This window comes from Salvelinus alpinus, chromosome 9, assembly GCF_045679555.1.
Source record: "Salvelinus alpinus chromosome 9, SLU_Salpinus.1, whole genome shotgun sequence".
In the NCBI taxonomy this organism is placed as follows: Eukaryota; Metazoa; Chordata; class Actinopteri; order Salmoniformes; family Salmonidae; genus Salvelinus; species Salvelinus alpinus.
This window is the reverse complement of record NC_092094.1, coordinates 8,795,839-8,819,261: the sequence shown is the minus strand read 5'-3', so window position 1 is coordinate 8,819,261 and position 23,423 is coordinate 8,795,839. Positions and strand designations below refer to the sequence as shown.

Sequence of the window (23,423 nt, the reverse complement as noted above, 5' to 3'; positions counted from 1 at the left end):
CCGCCTTATGGGACACACAATCACGGTCGGATGTGATACAGCCTGGAATCGAACCAGGGACTGTAGTGATGCCTCTTGCACTGAGATGCAGGGCCTTAGACCGCGGTGCCACTTGGGAGCCATGTAGAGGGGGAGGGGCAAATTAATGGATTGTTAAATTGGATTAAGGCTAGGGTTATGTCTAGGGTTGAGGCACTAACTTCATGTCCACTCAAAGCTCAACCCTAACCATAACCCTGACTCTAACCCTAACCCTAGCTTCATGTCCACTCAAAGTTCAACCCTGCTCAACCCTAAAGCTAACCTCATTCCTAACCCTCGCTTCATCTCAACATCCTGGCTCAACCCAATTGGTTGTCTCTTATCTTTTCCCATTGCCTGCTACTGTGTGTATTGACATAAGCATCAATCTTGTGACACCCATCTTCTCCCATTAAATGTATTGACATACTGTAAACGTCAACACTGTGACATCTTTTCCCATTGACTACAATGTATTGACATACTGTAAACGTCAACACTGTGACATCTTTTCCCATTGACTACAATGTATTGACATACTGTAAACGTCAACACTGTGACATCTTTTCCCATTGACTACAATGTATTGAGAAAAAAATATCAGCTACTGTGACATTTGACCTTTTTTTGCAAAAACGTGCCAGTATGACGTTTCCAGGCTCATAATGGGCTGGGCAAAATGTGTAGAATTGCAGGAAATTAGCTGTAAAAACGGCAACAACAAAAAAATGCCCCTAAAACGGCCCCATGGCAAAATGTGTGGAATTGCTGCAAACTTGTTTAAAAAAACGGCAGCATTTTCTCTATGCCCCATGGCAAAGTGTAGAATTGCAGGAAATTAACTAAAACAAAACCAAAAATCTCTCCACCATCAAGAGGGGGGCCACTAAAATGTTTTGCCAGCATGGTGGTGAGGGGTCCCCCAACTAAATTTTGCTTAGGGCCCCCAAAAGGCTAGATCCGGCCTTGTCTATAGCCATTTTACAGGGAAAGATCAAGCACATTCCTCTCTTCCTAGCTGGGATGGTGATTATGCCTGCAATACAATACTAAAATTCATCATCGATTGGATCATCTCTAACCAATCAGAGTATCAAAGCCAATGACGAACTTTCAAACCGATGCTTTGCCCACATGTGTTCGTTCTGGTTCTGGACCAATCAGACAGCCCCAAAAATGTGTTCGCATTCGTTGAAGGATCGGGGAGGTACTCAGATCCAGACTCATTGCAGACAAGAAACTAACGTCCGTGGAAGTGGTGTAGCATTTGGCAGAAGCAAGGAGTCTGGATAGCCAGGCACGTACAATACAGACATCACAAGACAAAAGGGATCTTTCTCAATTATCATCTTTGTCTCATCGCCTCCTCCTCATAAGGATCTTCTCCTCCAATAGGGTTGAGAAGCGGGCAAGGAGATAGGATGTGATGAATCACAGAAATACGAATTGAGAAAGGGCCCAGGTTCTTACAGAGGGGAAGGGAACTGTATTGGGAATCACTCACTGGGTTTTACAGGGAGGCAGAGATGCGACTGTATCTAGTGCAATCCTTCTTCCCAGAAGAGATCAAAGGAAGGAATAGCCTCATTCATATCAAAGTCGTTCATCCATATTTCATGTGAAGTGGTCATGTGAGATGAAACTGTCTTTGATGGTTGAAAGGACAGGAGGAATGCTGAATGTATTTCTGGCTGAGCCCCCAACCTCCTCTCCTCTCCCTACTAAACCACTCTTCTCTAATTGAGTACAGAATAAAAGCATATTATTATTATTATTATTATTATGTGGTCATCAACAGCACTTTAAATATAATTTAACTTTAATATCATTTTAAATCAAGACTGGCTATTTATTAATGACATTATTCAATATTATTTTCTAGTAATTTCAAGTCTATCTCGCTTCTATCTTGTCCGTCTCCTCATGACAGTGTTTATTACAGAGAAGTCAGAGTCCGTCTCCTCGTGTCAGTGTTTATTACAGAGAAGTCAGAGTCCGTCTCCTCATGTCAGTGTTTAATTACAGAGAAGTCAGAGTCCGTCTCCTCTTGTCAGTGTTTAATTACAGAGAAGTCAGAGTCCGTCTCCTCGTGTCAGTGTTTATTACAGAGAAGTCAGAGTCCGTCTCCTCATGTCAGTGTTTAATTACAGAGAAGTCAGAGTCCGTCTCCTCGTGTCAGTGTTTATTATAGAGAAGTCAGAGTCCGTCTCCTCATGTCAGTGTTTATTACAGAGAAGTCAGAGTCCGTCTCCTCGTGTCAGTGTTTAATTACAGAGAAGTCAGAGCTATCTTTCGAGGAGCTGTCTGTTTTTTTGTATGAAAGAACCATACTGCCATGGAAATGTAACATAAAAAACATAAGAACATGAAACTGTTCAGACAAAACCAGCTACCTGAACTATATGTTTTATTACACCATTACACAATATTAGCAATGTTACTTTTGATGATGTAGGATTTTTAAAGACACATTAAACACATGATCATAAAACGATGGATGCACTCACCCATTAGGAAGTTGGCTTTTGATGCTGACTGTCCGTAATGTTGCTCAATGTATTTGGGCTTGTAGGTTACCATGCCGATGAGAGAGTTGAATTGAATAATGGTCACGCATAGGTAGGTTATATAGACTGGACTTCCCAGTAAGCTCTTCAATGTTGGAACAAATTCTGTGAAAATACAACAACAAACAACAGTGATTATTGTTATATGTTTCTGTACGTTTTAATTTCTTACTTGTCTCTTGGCTCCCGAGTGGCGCAGCGGACTAAGGCACTGCAGCTCAGTGCAAGAGGCGTTACTACAGTCCTTGGTTCGAATCCAGCCTGTATCACATCCGGCCGTGATTGGGAGTCCCATAGGGCGGCGCACAATTGGCCCAGCGTTGTCCGGGTTTGACCGGGGTAGGCCGTCATTGTAAAAACATAATTTGTTCTTAACTGACTTGCCTAGTTAAATAAAGGTTAAAAATATATATAATGTACCATTCACATCCATATAAAACTGCATTGACATACAGATGGAAAGAGAATGAATAATGCTATTGGAGACGACCATATCTACTTCTTCAGAGGGCTCAGACAGTCCAGAGTGTACTCTCTGAGTGTACACTCTTAGAAAAACAATTTTTCTCTAGAACCTAGAAGGTTTCTTCGGACGTCCCCATAGGAGAGCCCTTTGAAGAACCCTTTTTGGATTCCAGGTAGAACCCGTTCCACTTTTGGGTTCTACACGGAACCCAAAAGGGTTCTACCTAGAACATAAAATGGTTCTTCAGAGGGTTCTCCTATGGGGACAGCCAAAGAAACCTTTCGGAACACGTTTTAATGTTTAAGAGTGTAGTAGATATGGTCCTCTCCAATACGTTACTGTATCCCTAACCTAATTTTACCCTGCCTGAAGTATACACTCATCTGATCATTAGGCCTGTACTGTATGTTGTTATGGGTCTTCTCAAAAGCCAGGCCAGGGGATATTAAGGTACCTTTAGCCATTTGATGGAAGTTGGCCGGTTCCTCTGGTCTAAACTTATGTTCCATGGCTGAGGGAGAGTCCTTGATGAACCGGGTCTGTTCTGGGGTGCAGTTGGCATTAAGTTGCTTATCCACGGGCATGGGCAGCGACTTGGGCAGGAACCAGAAGGGTACGGCAGACATGAGGGTGATAGCTCCGGCTATGAGGTACCCTAGCCACCACGCCCCGACCCAGCGGGCATCGCCTGGGGTGATGGTGATAGTCTCTGGAGAAGAAGGACAGGTGTAGCAGGGTCATATAACCAACAGGGTTGGGCTCAAAGCCATTTAGGATTCAGTTAAATCAGTAAGTGAATTGAGAACAACCCAGGGTTTCCCGTTCTCAGTCCTGGGTTGGTTATTTGAATTAGCTGTGTAGTGCTAGGGCAAAAACAAAAACGTGCACCCAGGGGGGGCCCAGGACCGAGTTTGGGAAAACCTGCGATAGAGCATGGTGCTTGCAACACCAAGGGTTGTGGGTTCGATTCCCGCTGGGGCTACCAATATATAAAATGTATAGACGCATGACTGTAAGTTGCTCGGGATAAAAGCGCTATAACAGCACCATGAGTATATAGGAACCGGACTGGATTATGTCATTACGCAACGGCACCACCGTGGCAAGCTGTATGTACGACGCCAGTAATATGGTAGTTGTCGGAATCGACTCACCCATGTTCACGTATCCTACGTCAACGTATATCTTGGCACACAAGGATCCTAGTAAGTAGCCAAAGACAGGACCTATGATTGATATGGTCTGGACACAGCCTGAAACATTCAAACATAGAAAAGATTGGAACTTGATTTAGCTACATGACAGATGACCTATCCTACTTTAAACAAATTATTCTAAAAGTTATAATAAATATTTAAAAAATGGTGAGACAGAAAAAACATGTCTTACTAATGTAAAGGGCTGCATTCTCAGACCTGGCGTAGTCGTCTATATAGGAGATTCCCAGCGGATGTACAGGAGTCTCTCCTATCCCTCTTAACACATTACCCAGGAACACATAGATCCACATAGACACACTGGACTCTTGCTCACAGCCTGTCATTTAGAAGAAAGAAAAAAACATGCTTAAATACAGCATTAGATCCCACAATAGCAGAGTATCATTTAATGGATGAACAACAACCGGTCGCAATTCCCTCCTTACCCCTTCTGTTGGCCTTAACCTATCAATGTTCTAGTATCCTGGACATCAGCCAGTCCGAATTCCCTCCTTTCCCATTGGCCCTAACCCTTCAATGTTTTTTTATTCATTTCACCTTTATTTAACCAGGCAGGCCAGTGGAGAACAAGTTCTCATTTACAACTGCGACCTGGCCAAGATAAAGCAGAGCAGTGCAACACAAACAACAACACAGAGTTACACATGGAATAAACAAACGTACAGTCAATAACACAATAGAAAAGAAATCTATATACAGTGTGTGTAAATGGCGTGAGGATGTAAGGCAATAAATAGGCCATAGTTGCGAAGTAATTACAATTGAGCAAATTCACACTGGAGTGACAGATGTGCAGATGATGATGTGGAAGTAGAAATACTGGAGTGCAAAAGAGCAGAAAAGTTTTTTTTTAACAATATGGGGATGATATAGGTAGATTGGGTGGGCTATTTACAGATGGGCTATGTACAGCTGCAGCGATTGGTTAGCTGCTCAGATAGCTGATGTTTAAAGTTAGTGAGGGAAATATAAGTCTCCAACTTCAGCAATTTTTGCAATTCGTTCCAGTCATTGGCAACAGAGAACTGGAAGGAAAGGAGGCCAAAGGTGGTGTTGGCTTTGGGGATGACCAGTGAGATATACCTGCTGGAGCGCGTGCTGCGGGTGGGTGTTGTTATCGTGACCAGTGAGCTGAGATAAGGCGGAGCTTTACCTAGCAAAGACTTATAGATGACCTGGAGACAGTATTTGTCTGGCAACGAATATGTAGCGAGGGCCAGCCGACGAGAGTATACAAGTCACAGTGGTGGGTGGTATATGGGGCTTTGGTGACAAAACGGATGGCACTGTGATAGACTGCATCCAGTTTGCTGAGTAGAGTGTTGGAGGCTATTTTGTAAATGACTTCGCTGAAGTCGAGGATCGGTAGGATAGACAGTTTTACGAGGGTATGTTTGGCGGCGTGAGTGAAGGATGCTTTGTTGCGAAATAGTAAGCCGATTCTAGATTTAATTTTGGTTTGGAGATGTTTAATATGAGTCTGGAAGGAGAATTTACAGTCTACCCAGACACCTAGGCATTTGTAGTTGTCCACATATTCTAAGTCAGAACCGTCCAGAGTAATGATGCTAGTCAGGCGGGCAGGTGTGGGCAGCAAACGGTTAAAAAGCATGCATTTAGTTTTACTAGCATTTAATAGCAGTTGGAGGCCACAGAAGGAGTGTTGTATGGCTTTGAAGCTCATTTGGAGGTTAGTTAACACAGTGTCCAAAGAAGGGCCAGATGTATACAGAATGGTGTCGTCTGCGTAGAGGTGGATCAGGGAATCACCCGCAGCAAGAGCGACATCATTGATATATACAGAGAAAAGAGTCGGCCCGAGAATTGAACCTGTGGTACCCGCATAGAGACTGACGGAGGTCCGAACAACAGGCCCTCCGATTTTACACACTGAACTCTATCTGAGAAGTAGTTGGTGAACCAGGTGATGCAGTCATTTGAGAAACAAAGGCTGTTGAGTCTGCCGATAAGAATACGGTGATTGACAAAGTCAAAAGCCTTGGCCAGGTCGATGAAGACGGCTGCACAGTACTGTCTTTTATCGATGGCGGTTATGATATCGTTTAGTACCTTGAGCGTGGCTGAGGTGCACCCGTGACCAGCTCGGAAACCGGATTGCACAGCGGAGAAGGTACGGTGGGATTTGAAATGGTCAGTGATCTGTTTATTAACTAGAGTATAAGCAGTGTAGTGTTGGAGCTCCCACTATATTGTTATATTGCTTCCATTACAGATCTACACACATTGAAGAGTTAGGGTCAAGGGGAGATGGTAGGGATTGAATTTGTACTGCATGTCTGTGTTACCATGTCTTACCTACAGATGGCAGTATAAAGGCCTTGTCACCTGCCTGTGTGGACTCAGCTGAGCTTGCTGGACATGGACCGAAGGTAGTGGTTGAATTCATGGACGCTCTAACTGACGATTGGAACTTATAGCTGGGTACAAAATACCAATGTGACTGTTAACAAGTGGAGGGATAAAGCATCCATCAGGGGTCATTAGATTTAAACATGTAATTCACAACAAATTAAAATAATGTAAACATTCATAAAAAAAAGAAAGCAGTATATTGGCCATTCAATTGCTACCCTTGATTTGTTATCCAACCCACGTAATGATAATGTTACTGTCACGTCTACTTACGTCTACTCGACTCCCAGCGTCTACGTTACAGTTACTTTGTCAGTGACAATAAATCTTCATGCAACATGTTAACCAAAACTTAAGATCAAACTACTATCTCACTGTGAAAACACACCTTAATGTGAGCCACCTACAAACACAGGGAGGTCAATACATGTTCTCATGTTCTGACGACAAGTTGTGTTCTCGTCTTACTTACCGTCCTAAAATAAAATGAGGCATGGCGATGAGGAACGTCCCAAACGACATCAGGACACATCCGATCGCTATGATCTTAGGTCGGTGAAGCTTGGCACCAAAATAACTCACAAAGGCTATCACCAATAGGTTACCTACAATACAGGGATGAGGGGAAGGGATGAGGGGAAGGGGTGAGGGGAAGGGAAGGGATGAGGGGAAGGGATGAGGGGAAGGGAAGGGGGAAGGGAAGGGATGAGGGGAAGGGAAGGGGTGAGGGGCAGGGATGAGGGGAAGGGGTGAGGGGCAGGGATGAGGGGAAGGGATGAGGGGAAGGGAAGGGGTGAGGGGAAGGGAAGGGATGAGGGGAAGGGGTGAGGGGGAGGGATGAGGGGAAGGGATGGTGAGGGGAAGGGAAGGGATGAGGCGAAGGGGTGAGGGGAAGGGATGAGGGAAAGGGGTGGGGGGAAGGGAAGGGGTGAGGGGAAGGGGTGAGGGAAAGGGGTGAGGGAAAGGGAAGGGGTGAGGGGAAGGGGTGAGGGAAAGGGGTGAGGGGAAGGGGTGAGGGGAAGGGATGAGGGGAAGGGGTGAGGGGAAGGGATGAGGGGAAGGGATGAGGGGAAGGGGTGAGGGGCAGGGGTGAGGGGAAGGGGTGAGGGGAAGGGATGAGGGGCAGGGGTGAGGGGAAGGGAAGGGGTGAGGGGAAGGGGTGAGGGGCAGGGGTGAGGGTCAGGGAAGGGGTGAGGGGAAGGGATGAGGGGAAGGGGTGAGGGGAAGGGGTGAGGGGAAGGGATGAGGAGCAGAGATGAGGGGCAGAGATGAGGGGCAGGGATGAGGGGAAGGGATGAGGGGAAGGTGTGAGGGGAAGGGGTGAGGGGAAGGGATGAGGAGCAGAGATGAGGGGCAGGGATGAGGGGAAGGTATGAGGGGAAGGTATGAGGGGAAGGTATGAGGGGAAGGTATGAGGGGAAGGTATGAGGGGAAGGTATGAGGGGAAGGGATGAGGGGAAGGTATGAGGGGAAGGTATGAGGGGAAGGTATGAGGGGAAGGGGTGAGGGGAAGGGGTGGGGAAGGAGATATGGTTGGGTACATTTGACAGTTACAGGGGTCACACTTTCAGAACGACAACACTATTGGTCAAGAGATGTTTACATCTGAACCACAAATGTGATTCTGTTTTTATACCAGAGAAAATGTAGCGTCAGGATGTTATTCTGATATGACTTTATTATGGTCAGTTAGCAGACACTTTTATCCAAAAGTGCTTACGGAACTATAAACATGGACAATGGCAAATATAGTGTACCAAAACCCTGAAAGAACACTTGAAAAAGATAAGGAGAGCTTCACACTCTAGGAGCTCAGATGCCATAATTGAATAACCTACAGACAGACAGTCTTCATCAGGTTATAATACAACTCTGATGTTGATCAATCCCCTATATGCTCTAACACAGTGAGCCATAGGATCCAGCATGTGGACATAATATTATGATCTCTGCTTTAACAAGAAGCCCTGCTTTTGATGCAATTGCCTACGGAAACGTACATCGCCATAGAAACCCCAGTGACTGGCGCTACGGACCAGGGTCATATGCTGACAATAAGAGCACTAGTATAGCAGCATTCAACACCACTGATGTCTTATAGAACTACAGGGCTAGAATGAACATAGGATAGGTATTGCACCATTAGCTATTGAGGTTGTATTACACAACCCACCATAACAAAAAGCCACATTCGTTCAAAGGGAAGCTCATGAATTGGCAAATAGTGTGTTGATCCTACGATGACACGCTCGGGAAGACGTAATCTTGGCCCACTCATCCACCTGATGCACCCGTAACATTTTAGCGAAACATACAGTATGAATAGCTAAGTCAGTAGAAGAAAAAGAAGAAGAGGAGGGCGAAGAAGAAGAGGAATAAGAAACACGAACGCATAGCTAGGTAGAGAAGCAAACAAAACATGTACTGTAGGTATGCAGGTACAGTATTTACCTATTTCAAAGCTCCCGTCGATAACACCTATCAAATAACTTGGGATATCAAATCTCCTCTCCAGCTGGGTTATCGTACTTTTCATGTAACTCCCAGACAAGGCTTTAGAGAAGTAGGCAAATGACAGGGCAGCCAGGAACATCTAAAGAGAGGGAGAGAAGAGAGAGAGAAAAAGAGGTCAAGAAAATAAAATAAAATATATTTTACAACAAAATCAGACTAATAAATGCCTGGTCTAAGAATGCTGAGCACCGAGTCCTCGCTCGTTGTTGATCTCCGTAGGCAGTCTTCACAAAAACAGGATTAAAAGAGGTCTTCAATCTCATGAGTCATAATCTCATGACTGACATATTCAGCTGCATGGCAATAACTCTGGACAGTTAATTGGAAACAGGTGAGTATCAGCATCAGTGTCCGGACTACATTGTTAGGGATGAAAATTGATCGGGATGAAAATAGCCCTGCAGTGATCGGGGGGTTGTCATCGGTGAGATCCTTTCTTTGAAAGGCAGAGTTGAACATAAAGACTTCACCTCAGACAGACCAGGACATCTCTATTTCTGTCCATCAGAGAGGAAGCACAAAGACACTCATCTGAGTTATCAGTGGTTTCAGTATGTCATACATCATTCATATTTCTATTCAAATATTTTCAACAGTAGCAACTTGAGCTCAGATGTACTGTGTTTCTCTGAACGCTGACGACATGACTGATACTGGCCTCATGGTGCAGAGATTCTACTTCTTCAGAAATGTTTCCGGCAAAGTCGTAACTGAGACATCACTTAAAATGATTTCCATGTCATTAACATACAGTATGTTGTCATCAACTTATGTTGATTCCTTAGCTTTTTTTTTTTTTACAACAAGACCTTTCTAATTTTGGCCTGAGACGAATTACATTTCAGCAACAGTCTTCCTGGGAACGAGGCCAGTTCATTCATGAATTTATTTATTAAATCATTCACATAGATAATGGAGAAGCTGCTTACAGATCTGAAGGGTCTACATTGGTTAAATTAATGTATTAATTTCAAATCCAACACATACAACCTATCATTTAAAATGTTCCTCACACTAGTCCATCTCAAGTCATAGCCTAAATTATAATGATGCGGGTGGATTTTAGAGTACAGTCGTTACATCACTGAGTAATTCGGCTTGGTGGGTTGTGCAGGAGGGCACTTCAGTAGAATAGAATGGCCCCTTTGTTTCTGTAAAACGTTCAGCACCAAACTAGGTCACAGTTCAGAACAACACGATAGCTCATCGTCGCCTCGCCCCGTTGTTTTCCATTGTGGCTGTGTTTACACAGAAAGCCCAATTCGGATACCCCCCCCCCCCCCCCCGCTAATTGGTCTTTTGACTAATCAGATCAGCTCTGAAAAATATCTGATGCAGCTTTAAGCTGCATACACTTAGGAGCTGCAGCATAGGGTACTGGCTTCTGCTGTCAAGGTATAGGGGTCACCCACATTATGTCCCCAAGGCTGTGTTAACACAGGAAGCCCAATTATTATATTTTTTACCAATAATTGGGTCTTTTGATCGATCCCAGAAATTGTCACCGATCTTTTTCAGAGCTGATCTGATTGGTCAAAATACCAATTAGTGAATAAATTATCAGAATTGGGCAGACTGTAAATGCAGTTTTAGGCCAGAATATAGGCCAGACCTGGATTCAAATATGATTGGAAATCTTGAAAATAATTTTGAGAGTTTGCTTTAGCCTGTCTGGTAGTGCCAGATGGGCAGGATTTTCTCATACATTTATTCTATTAATTCCAGTGCACCAGGCAAGCTCAATCAAGCCTCAATCGAGTATTTGAAATGATTACGAATAGTATTTGAACCAAGGTGTGACAGAGGCCATGGGGAGACTTCCTGAGAAAGATTTGACCGAGTATAAAAAGTCCAGATTCCCCGAATCCCACAAACTGAATTCCTAGGAGCTGTGATTTAGCTCATGTTATATGTCTGTGTCGCAAAGCCTGTGACTGGCTAGAATACTTGCACATGACCCTTGATCTGGGGTCAAAGTAATAAACCTAGGAACACTTAGCTTCCAGAACACAGCAGGCCTCAGCATCATAAATTAACATTTCACTTACATACATCTTGAAATGAATTGTTTGTACTTTTAATAATATACATTAAAAAATAAAATAAAATCCATCATCCTCCGAGAGTTTCTGAATATCTTTTCTACTCCATGAAATCTTGCCATTCTTAATGGAACACCGATTTGACCGGTGTAAGTGTTTAAATGTAAAATACTGAAAATGAGGATAAAAGTACATGCACATTTTCTGCACTTTTATAAAATAAATTAAATGGATACAATATACACTGAGTGGACAAAACATTAGGAACACCTGCTCTTTCCATGACATAGACTGACCAGGTGAATCCAGGTGAAAGCTATGATCCAGGTTAAAGGAGGATTTTTAACACCAATTCTGTTTTCTCCTTAAGTAATATTACCGTTTGTCAAGATAACCAAGCTAGAAGCCTCCAGAAGAAGTTGCCTTACATCCACATTTAACACACATACTGTAATGTAATATGCTGAATCCTCAAACAACGTGTGTTTACTCCCTAAGTCTGTCTGCGTAAAGAAATATCTAGAAACAACAGCAACGGACTGCATTGTGGATTGGAAAACGGCAACGTGAAGAGAAACCGTGACCACGAGTCTACAAGCTCAATCAAAGTACATCCAAAATAAATCCTGTTAGAAACAGTTGTCAAAAAAACAGAAACCAGACTTGATAATCAGCTTCTCCTGATTTACATATTGATAAATACAGTCGTGAAAAAGTAAGTACATCTCCTGGATTTTTATTTTATTTTAATAATTTTATTATTTTAATAACATTCAACGAAATGAGTCCCTTTTTCGTCCCTTTGATATTCTAAGTAGAAATCCAACAATATTGTACTTAAAAGCATGCTATATTAAATGAAGTGCCCTTTAATATATACCACGTGGAAAATTCTATAAATCTGATTTTCTATATGAATTAAGACTTGCTAATGTGCCAAAATTCTACCTTTTAAAATTCTACCTCTTAACATTTAACACCCTCCCCACTGGGCACACCAAGTGGATAATTGGGTAATATTTGGTTGAGATGTTGATCAATGAGATTTCAACCTATAATAACCCACTCACAAAGACAGCCACAAACAAGTTAGTCGAATGTTTTTATGTGTTTTCACTATGCTTTCAAACATCTAAAAGCACAACCAAATTCCAATAGAAAAACAATGTCAGATTTTTGGTTTCATTGAATTCTGGGTTGAATTGAAACTATAGCTGTTGTATGCTCACATTTCATTTGCCCCGTTAATAAACCGACCCGTTGGAATTACTTTGATAGTAACAGTGAATCTATTTCTATTTTCAAGTGGAGATCTCTCAATAAGCATTCTCATGACAGTGCATTGGTTATAGACAGTGACAAATATCATAGCTAAGGCTAGGGCTGGACTTTTATAGCTAGGGCTGGACTTTTATAGCTAGGGCTGGACTTTTATAGCTAGGGCTGGACTTTTATAGCTAGGGCTGGACTTTTATAGCTAGGGCTGGACTTTTATAGCTAGGGCTGGACTTTTATAGCTAGGGCTGGACTTTTATAGCTAGGGCTGGACTTTTATAGCTAGGGCTGGACTTTTATAGCTAGGGCTGGACTTTTATAGCTAGGGCTGGACTTTTATAGCTAGGGCTGGACTTTTATAGCTAGGGCTGGACTTTTATAGCTAGGGCTGGACTTTTGTCTGATAGAGGATATAATTTCAACATATTTTATACACGTTTTGTTTATGTCATTTTTTTTAAACATAATGACATCATCTTGTGTTTGAAATTTTAACATCAAACCAACAGTTTACGTTGATTCCCTTTTTTTTTTTAAACCAATGTATTTTCCACGTAGATTCTACGTCAACATACGTTGACAAATTACGTTGTAACAACGTTAACTCAACCAGTTTTTTCCCGTGCTATCCTCAACCAGTAAAAAATCTCTCCAAGTTTTCACCATCATTGTAACGTTTTCACCATCATAAAAAAATAGTTATTTTGTTGCTTTGACAAAGTAATTTCTCAAGATTATTATTGTGATTAGTGATTCATTTTAAGGTAAAAAGTAAGCTGAGCTGGTCGAGGACGTCAACCTTGTTACCCACAGACCGGCTAGGCATTTTTTTTTTTACAATATAATTTTTGGGGGTGATGCTTGCGTTCAATTGCACCTCCCTGTTGCCGTTCCCCCTACAAGGAGATGTATGGCTGATTTAAGAAGAAATCATCAACCCTGTTACTTTATCTGGTACTTAATAGGCACTTACTATAGTCATTTACTATAGTCATTTACTATAGTCATTTACTATAGTCATTTACTAAAGTCATTTAACCTCTTGAGATGGGAAAGCATTTTTTTAAATTAAGTTGTGCTCTTCATGAAAGAAGGAAAAATTATTTAATTCATGAATTTTTCCAATAAATTACAATATCCAAAAGAGAATAATTTTATGGAATGACCCTGTAGCTGATGTGGCACTGGTAAGTAGTTAGCTGTGTGTGCCGTGCAGTAGTAGGGTCCATCGCACAAGACCTAGAAGTACTGTAGCCCAAGACATAGAAACGACTGGGCTTTTCTGGGTCACTGGTGTTGACGGTGCTGCTTGCCATTTAGCAGAAGCTTTTATCCTAAGCAACTTTTTTTTAAATCGTATGGGTGGTCATGGCGGACATTGGGAGGGGGGGGGGAGGGGAGGGAGGGAGGGAGGGAGGGGGGGGGGGGGAGGGATGGAGGGAGGGAGGGATGGATGGATGGAGGGAGGGAGGGAGGGAGGGAGGGAGGGAGGGAGGGAGGGAGGGAGGGAGGGAGGGAGGGAGGGAGGGAGGGAGTGAGTGAGGGAGTGAGGGAGGGAGGGAGGGAGTGAGGGAGTGAGTGAGGGAGGGAGGGGGGAGGGAGGGAGGGAGGGAGTGAGGGAGGGAGGGAGGGAGGGAGTGAGGGAGGGAGGGAGGGAGGGAGGGAGGGAGGGAGGGAGGGAGGGAGGGAGGGAGGGAGGGAGTGAGGGAGGGAGGGAGGGAGGGAGGGAGGGAGGGAGGGAGGGAGGGAGGGAGGGAGGGAGGGAGGGAGGGGGGGAGGGAGGGAGGGAGGGAGGTTGCAGTCCAAAGGGCACTAAGTGCTAAGTGTTGAGGGCTCATAGTGAGTATTTCTCCTTTGCTAAAATAATCCATCCACCTGACAGGTGTAGCATTTCAAGAAGCTGATTAAACAGCATAATCATTACACAGGTGCACCTTGTGCTGGGTAAAATAAAAGGCCACCCTAAAATGTGCAGTTTTGTGACACAACACAATGCCACAGATGTCTCAATTGGCATGCTGACTGCAGGGATGTCCACCAGAGCTGTTGCCAGAGAATTTAATGTTAATTTCTCTACCATAAGCTGCCTCCAAAGTCGTTTTAGAGAATTTTGCAGTACGTCCAACCGGCCTCACAACCGCAGACCATGTGTATGACGTGTGGGAGAGTGGTTTGCAACGTTGTGGCGTGGGGTTATGGTGTGGGCAGGCATAAGCTATGGACAAAGAACACAATTGCATTTTATCGATGGCAATTTGAATGCACAGAGATACCATGACGACATCCTGAGGCCCACAGTCGTGCCATTCATCCGCCGCCATCACCTCTTTTATAAACATGATAATGCACGGCCACATGTTGCAAGGATCTGTACAAAATTCCTGGAAGCTCCCATTTCTTCCATGGCCTGCATACTCACCAGACATGACACCCATTGAGCATGTTTGGCATGCTCTGGATCGACGTGTACGACAGAGTGTTCCAGTTCCCGCAAATCCAGCAACTTCGCACGGCCATTGAAGAGGAGTGGGACAACATTCCACAGGCCACAAATAACAGCCTGATCAACTTGAGGGAGATGTGTCGCGCTGGCAAATTGTGGTCATACCAGATACCTTTCTGATCCACGCCCCTACCTTTAAAAAAGAAAGATATCTGTGACCAGCAGATGCATATCTGTATTCCCAGTCATGTGAAATACATAGATTAGGGCCTAATACATGTATTTCCTTATATGAACTGCAACTCAGTAAAATCTTTGAAATTGTTGCATGTTGCATTTATATATTTGTTCAGTTTGGAAGCTTCATATTAATTTTGTTCAGTGTAACATCTTGCGTGATCATTCTTAGGCTGAGATAATATTCACTACGTTCCATTGCAGTCAAGTTCACTCAAGCTTCTGTTTTGAAATAATCAATTAGGGAAACCAAAGATTGTACTGTATATCATGCTTTACACACTACACGGCCTTACAACAATGATATACAGTACACACACACACTGTCTTACAGCACACACACACACACACACACTGTCTTACAGCACACACACACACACACTGTCTTACAGCACACACAGTCTTACAGCATGATCTACACACACCCACACACACACACTGTCTTACAACAATGATATACAGTACACACACACTGTCTTACAGCACACACACACACACACACACACACTGTCTTACAGCACACACACACACACACACTGTCTTACAGCATGATGTAGAGTACACACACGCAGGTGCTTAAGCCTAGCTCAGTGCTTTCTGTGGTGGTGTGGCAGCCAGCGGAAAATACGGAGCGTAGGTGTTGGTAATGTTCTCTAGTTGCACTGTGATTGGCTCAGTGTTCTGTCACTCATGGGGACACTACTTCCCCGCCAAGTCTAAGGGTAGAGATCAAAAATTCAAGCTCCTTGGGTGCTGCTATATAGTTATATTAGAAGTGCCCATCCAAGAAGGCTCAAGATCATTGGCCACAGATACAATTATGTTAAATCACGTTATATCTACAGTGGCCTTGATTGGACTGATCATGTCAACAACATACTTTCAAATCTTAGCTAGCAATCATCATCATGAATCAAGTCGACAATCTACTGGCAAATCCTTTTTAATCCTTGTCATTTGAAGAGAAATAATGAAGAGAAATTATAGATAAAACGTATCGTTGCTTATCGGCCATTGTCCAATTGTCCAACATTACAAAACAAGTTGATCTTCGCAAATTCAAAAATGAATGGTTTGGAAGGAATCAATGGCTAACTTCAAGCATTGGAAAGTAATCATTAGCTTGCTATTGAGTGGAGTGGCTGTGTGGAACAAAGTCTAAGATTAAGGGTATCTTTTCCTAGTTTAAAATGATAAACATTCAACATTGGCCATGCTGTCAATGAAGCATGATTTGTTCCACGCTCAAAACAACTGTTAACTTGGAAACTGTGAAATCTGACTTCAGTGAGTTCAAGACAACTGGGAACTCGGGAAAAACAAGCTCCGGCTGGGAAAATACGTTTTGAACGGTCATCCAAGTCGGGAACTCGGGCCTCTTTCTAGAGCTACGACCCGAAGATCACTGACGTCATTATGATTCAACCTTGTTTTTTACCGAGTTCCCATGTTATCTTGAAAGCACCATAAATCCATAGAATGCTAGACTTTGATGACATCATTTGCCCAGGAAGAACCGCCGGGCCACCTTCCTGTTCAAGTGAGCACAGCACAACAAGGTGAATCCAAAAATGTCTTATATGCTGCTGCATAAATTATGTAATATGCCAGGGAGATATGTATACTGTAGCTAAGAAAATAATACTAAGTGTATGTTGTGTGGTAAGCTGTTAGTAGCTCATGTGCCTCACCCTAATAATTAGGTCCCTTTTCCCCTCTTAATTTCGACTACTGTTCTGACTTGGTGGTGCACATGAAGCCTACAGTATAATCTGTTTTAGAGAAATGTCATGAATGAATATTGTAAGAGCTTCATTGTCTGCTTATAGGCACCCTTTATTTATCCTGCGGTTCTGACTCGGTGTACAGAGAGGATACTGTAAGAATGGCCCATGTTCTGAATTCTGTCACTGTACATTTCAAAAGTGCTGAACAAATAGTTATATTGACTACTGTACGGCCGTCCTAGCTCGCTCATTAATGTCTTAATCTAAGTGATGGATTGCCTCTTATCCACTCGTCGTTCACTTTTGCCATAGTTTGTACATCTCAATTGTCAGAAGAAACCAAATTTGTTTAACCAAGTCAGCCACATCAGCCATGTTTTTTTTAAAGGCAGTAAATGAGGCTGAATGAACTGTTTCCCTGCCAGACAAGGCTCTGCTGATAACCAGGAGCAGCAGTGGTAAGGTGTTGGGACTGATATGTTTGGACTCTGCTGTTGGGACAGCTTTATGTAGGTCCTAACAGTTTGTGGGCACCGTTTGTCACCGTTATAGTGGAATTAATGTATTGTTTAGTGTTGTGTTGTGGCTTGGCTGGCATGCATCCCACATTACACTTGTTTTGCCCACCAAGATTTACATGCTAAAATCACCACTGTGTGGTTACACTCTTAGAAAAAAAGGTGCTACCTAAGACCTGCCATAACGAGTTATTTGGATGAATGACTGTCCTGATAAGAGAATCCCTTTGGGTTACAGGTAGAACCTTTTCACCAAAAGGTTCCTAATTGGGGTGTTTTCGTGGGTGAAAGGGTTCTACCTGGAAGGGAGAAGACAAAAAAGTGTTTTACCTGGAAACTAAACAGTGTTTTACCTGGAAACTAAACAGTGTTCTACCTGGAAACTAAACAGTGTTTTACCTGGAAACTAAACAGTGTTTTACCAGGAAACTAAACAGTGTTTTACCTGGAAACTAAACAGTGTTCTACCTGGAAACTAAACAGTGTTTTACCTGGAAACTAAACAGTGTTCTACCTGGAAACTAAACAGTGTTCTCCTACAGCCGAGGAACCCTTTACAAACCCTTTTTGAAGAGTGTTTATGCGACAGAATAATTATTCCTAGAACTCTACAGTACGGACAGGACAGGACAGGACAGGACAGGACAGGACAGGACAGGACAGGACAGGACAGGACAGGACAGGACAGGACAGGACAGGACAGGACAGACAGACAGACAGACAGACAGACAGACAGACAGACAGACAGACAGACAGACAGACAGACAGACAGACAGACAGACAGACAGACAGACAGACAGACAGACAGACAGACAGACAGACAGACAGACAGACAGACAGACAGACAGACAGACAGACAGACAGACAGACAGACAGACAGACAGACAGACAGACAGACAGACAGACAGACAGACAGACAGACAGACAGACAGACAGACAGACAGACAGACAGACAGACAGACAGACAGACAGACAGACAGACAGACAGACAGACAGACAGACAGACAGACAGGACAGGACAGGACAGGACAGGACAGGACAGGACAGACAGACAGACAGACAGACAGACAGACAGAGAGACAGACAGACAGACAGACAGACAGACAGACAGACAGACAGACAGACAGGACAGGACAGACAGGACAGACAGACAGACAGACAGAGAGACAGACAGACAGAGTAGGATCAGTTCTGCCTTTTAGATCTTAAAGAATATGTTTATATGAATAACGGGGACCTGATCCTAGATCAGTACAGGGTTTTAATTTCCCATGAGGTGATCTGAGAAGAGACAAGTACTGTACCTTCAGACTGGAGCAACTGGACCTCTGCATCCCTGAAGATGATGGGGTAGAGGAGACGTCGTCTGGGGTCCACCTCCCTTTAGATGGAACCTCCATCTTTCTAAGGAAGATAATGGTGTCTTCAGGGGAAGGAGTTTCTCTGTTGTAATCTTTCATAATTGGTTCAACTCACACCTGTTGGAAGTTATTATTTTCCAAAGAAAGTAAATTACTGACTGCAGGCCTCATCTAAAAATATGGAATTATATGGTGCCTTTCTTTTCCATTTGTTTAGATGGAGGCTGGAAAAATGAAATGAGACTCACACTTCATCAGCCAATTTACAGGGTGTGGACATACTTTTGGGTCACGGAGCAGAGAGGATGGAGGACGGAGGACAGACTTTTGCCCAAATGAGAAAAGCCTCAAGGTGTAGGCCTATGTCCTTTTTCTCTCTGCCGGAAACACCATCTCCAGTCAAGGGTACAGTAGCACAACTTCCACCAAAATGGCGCTGCGTTTGTTTACGAGGTCGCTAACATATTACTTTAGCTTTCAAAGGGTTGACCAAACCAATGTAATATCAAAGACGGTGGCCACCTCGTGGTAACATATTTTGGGGGGGTATTTTCTGAACGACTTATTGAACAACTAAATCAGGTAGCCTACAGAAAGAGATGAGGAAACATCATGTGTGCGGAAGCCACAAGCCATTTCTCATGGTAAACAACGCACCCTTTGTTTTCTAACTGGAGCAAACAGAGAGAAAGTACAGATAGCCACATGCACTATAAGGGCCTATAGCCTACTGTTTACCGTCTATTTGAATTCATAACCCCTTGTTATGGCTTCATCTGATTATCCAGTGATGTATCATTGTTTGATAGGCTAATTGTTCATTCATAATAACATTGGGCGTCCACATGTTAAACATGATCTATTCTACGAGGGGGCGGACAGAAAGCAAAAGTGACGGTTTCCTCGATAAATCAAGATGTAGGATCAATAATAATCACATATATATGTGTATCTGACTGTTTCTTTATGTTATTTAACTAGGCAAGCCAGTTAAGAACAAAATCACATTTTCAATGACCCCCTAGGAATAGTAGGTAAACTGCTTTGTTCATGGGAAGAACGACAGATTTTTACCTTGTCAGCTCGGAGGATTCGATCTAGCAACCGTTCAGTTACTAGTCCAACACTCTAACCACTAGGCTACCTGCTGCCCAAAGTTTTGATAATTGGATTTGATAATTGGATGGATTATCTTGACAAAAGAATTACACAAACAGCCTCGTGAAACCAATATGTTCAAAGTTGAATAGTTGGACAACTCTTTAACAGAATGGGTCAACGTAGTTTTTTTTATTTTTAATGTCACATTGTGTGAATAAAATGACATTTTCATCACTTGGTTTCATGAATGAATCTCAATCAAGATGTAAAACAGACCATCCGTCTCTGATCCCTGTCCAGACCACGTGCACACTTCAACTAACTATGTACACTATGACTGAATCACACAATGCACACAGAAAACAGAGAGCTCTCTCTCTCTCTCTCTCTCTCTCTCTCTCTCTCTCTCTCTCTCTCTCTCTCTCTCTCTCTCTCTCTCTCTCTCTCTCTCTCTCTCTCTCTCTCTCTCTCTCTCTCTCGCTCTCTCTCTCTCTCTCTCTCTCTCTCTCTCTCTCTCTCTCTCTCTCTCTCTCTCTCTCTCTCTCTCTCTCTCTCTCTCTCTCTCTCTCTCTCTCTCTCTCTCTCTCTCTCTCTCTCATTTCAATTTAAGGGGCTTTATTGGCATGGGAAACATATGTTTACATTACCAAAGCAAGTGCAATAAATAATAAACTAAAGTAAAAATAAACAGTAAACATGACACATACAAAAGTTCCAAAAGAATAAAGACATTTTAAATGTCATATTATGTCTATGTACAGTGTTGTAACGATGTACAAATGGTTAAAGTACAAAAGTGTTTACAATGGTGCTTGTTCTTCACTGGTTGCCCTTTTCTTGTGGCAACAGATCACAAATCTTGCTGCTGTCATTGCACACTGTGATATTTCACCCAATAAATATGGGAGTATAATACTAATTCTTTGTGGATCTGTGTAATCTGAGGAAAATATGTGTCTCTAATATGGTCATACATTTCGCAGGAGGTTAGGAAGTGCAGCTCAGTTTGGGTCAGTCACGGTGGTCAGGTATTCTGCCACTGTGTACTCTCTGTTTAGGGCCAAATCGCATTCTAGTTTGCTCTGTTTTTTTGTTAATTCTTTCCAATGTGTCAAATAATTATCTTTTTGTTTTCTCATTCTCTCATTCTCTCTCTCCCCCATATCTCTCTCTTTCCTCATCTCTCTCTCTGTCTCCGCCTCTCTCTCTCTCTCTCTCTCCCCCATCTCTCTCTCTCTCTCTCTCCCCATCTCTCGCTTTCTCTCTCGCTCTCTCTCAGCAACCCAAGTGGCTAATTAATAGGTAATTTATTCAGTAGGTCGGCTAAAGGTAAGGTCTCTGATTATAGACAACCTGATAGGTCACATCATAGCTAATAACATTATAGACTGTTTGCCTAATAACCTTTACAAGAAAATACCAAATAGTGAAGCCTACAAGTGATCTTAAACTAATCTGTGGATGCAACAGTACTTGTGTCCAATAATGTCCAATAGGCTACACGTTTCTCCTTATGCGCCAGTGTCCGCATTTAATCATTGTAAATATTGAATATAATGTCGTTTTTTTCTTCAGATTGTTCGTTGTAAGAGAAACTCTTTGTGTCAGGATAAACACATAGTATGTATGGCGCTCATAAAGGGCGACCAACAAAACAAAGCAAATTACATTTTCACATGCAACTGTTGCCACAGCAATGCTGCACTTCCTACAATGTCTGTGATCTGTATTTCTCAAGCAGTGACATTTGACGAGAGCATCATTATTTTTTAAGGATCTAAAGATAATTGGATAACAGTCCACCATGATAAAATATAATATAGCCTAATATGTTATTCGTTTTTTTTTTTTTTTTTATGTTTTCATTCACTGGAAATTTCAGAGACTGTGACTTTAGGCTAAATATGTTGCCATAGTCAATAAATATATTTAATTGATTCCTACTTACCCAAGTACTTTTTTTCTGAACTGAAAGAGCCTCTGAGGCTGCAGAGCTTTGACGTGTCGATGTTACATCCACTCTGAAACTTCTTCGTAGCAGAACCCCTGGTTCCAGTTTGCAGTTTTCCATATGCTTTCTTGTCCAATCGAAATATCGCTATCTTCAATAATCACCTCAATCAATTTCTCAGACTTTTCATTTTTTGGTTGTTGGATTTCAGTCCGGCTTTGACAAGCGACCACATACCCGGAGAACTGGAGCAATCTGAGCATTGACGCCTATAGTTCAGTTCATGGAAACCGCTGGCTGAGAATTGAACCGAAACACGTGATGCGCGTCTGAGTAGAACTATAGAAAAGCACATTTAATTCATGCCATTATTTTAGTCGTTAATTAAATCTAGGCTATAGAGCATCACGGCAAACGCCAGGGAAAGTATGGCAGGTGTGGTAAATCGGAATAGCCTAAACATCGAAAGAAAGAAAAAATAGATAAACCTTAGATGTCTTAGATGGCAGATGATGAGTGTGGAACGTGATGATGAGAGGTTGATGACGTGATGATCAGCAAAAATCTTAAGTACTGTGAATGAATCATTCATTTAGCTGCAGGTGATCACGTCTCATTAACACTTTTTTTTGCGACATAACAAGCCATAACATATTTTCTTTCTCAGGTTCACATGTTGATGTGAAACATGTTATAATTCAAAACAGTATAGTTCTGCCTAATATGTAACCTAATATGTACCATATGAGTTTGTAACAGTTTTACAGCACTTCTACCTGCAGGGATATACAGTGGCAATAACTATTCAAACTCGCACCTGTTTGGCCAACAATATCTCATTGTATGACTGCAGTATTCGACGTTTGTCCACAAACATCGATTTTTTAAAGGTTAAGTTCAGGCAAAAAATGCCCACCACTGGGATCGAACAGGCGATCCTCTGAGCCTGAGCTCGTGGTCTAGCAAGCCGTAGCACGCCGTAGGAAGCCGCGCGCCTACTTGATGGGAATAGTGCTCACTGTTTTCCCTAGTGGCCGGTATTAAAGGCATCTCCCGAAGTTCTAGGGACCTGGAATTGTTTTTTGGGCAGCAGGTGGCTCAGTGGTTAGAGCATTAGGCCAGTAACCAAAAGGTTGCTGGATTGAATCCCTGAGCTGAAAATCTGTAATTCTACCCCTGAACAAGGCAGTTAACCCACTGTTCTCTGCTAGGTCTTCATTGTAAATAAGAATTTGTTCTTAACTGACTTGCCTAGTTAAATAAAAAAAATATTGGATCTGGTGTTACCTGGTTGGTTAACCCTGAAAAGGTCCAATGCCACATCTTGATAATAAGCCTAATTGGAACTAATTGGGCACATCCATGGTAATTCCAATGGCTTTTAAATTATGTTTCTATCATGGTGTGAATATTCCACACACTGGCAGCATAGCTTAATTTTTATTTAATTTATTTCACCTTTATTTAACCAGGCAGGCCAGTTGAGAACAAGTTCTCATTTACAACTGCGACCTGGCCAAGATAAAGCAAAGCAGTTCGACACATACAACAACACAGAGTTACACATGGAATAAAAACTTACAGTCAATAACAGAATAGAAAAAAAA

At 42.6% G+C, this 23,423-nt stretch overlaps 1 protein-coding gene across 2 annotated transcripts in view; it reads right to left on the bottom strand.

Annotated features, from left to right (window-relative positions):
- The window catches only part of LOC139584237 (solute carrier organic anion transporter family member 1C1-like), a 35,534-nt gene extending 13,347 nt beyond the window's left edge, over positions 1-22,187 (bottom strand). Inside the window, exons 1-9 of one of the 2 annotated variants that reach the window (XM_071415850.1) lie at positions 21,814-22,187; positions 18,708-18,807; positions 9,099-9,240; positions 7,120-7,252; positions 6,591-6,712; positions 4,444-4,590; positions 4,209-4,307; positions 3,509-3,763; positions 2,529-2,693 (exon numbers count right to left, since the gene is read on the bottom strand). In XM_071415850.1, the coding sequence (XP_071271951.1) occupies positions 2,529-2,693; positions 3,509-3,763; positions 4,209-4,307; positions 4,444-4,590; positions 6,591-6,712; positions 7,120-7,252; positions 9,099-9,240; positions 18,708-18,803 (1,159 nt within the window). In that variant the 5' untranslated portion in view covers positions 18,804-18,807; positions 21,814-22,187. Of the gene's footprint in view, positions 1-2,528; positions 2,694-3,508; positions 3,764-4,208; positions 4,308-4,443; positions 4,591-6,590; positions 6,713-7,119; positions 7,253-9,098; positions 9,241-18,707; positions 18,874-21,813 lie in introns of those variants that run through there. The other variant, XM_071415849.1, reaches the window with a different exon arrangement.
- Between the last annotated feature and the right edge of the window lie 1,236 nt (positions 22,188-23,423).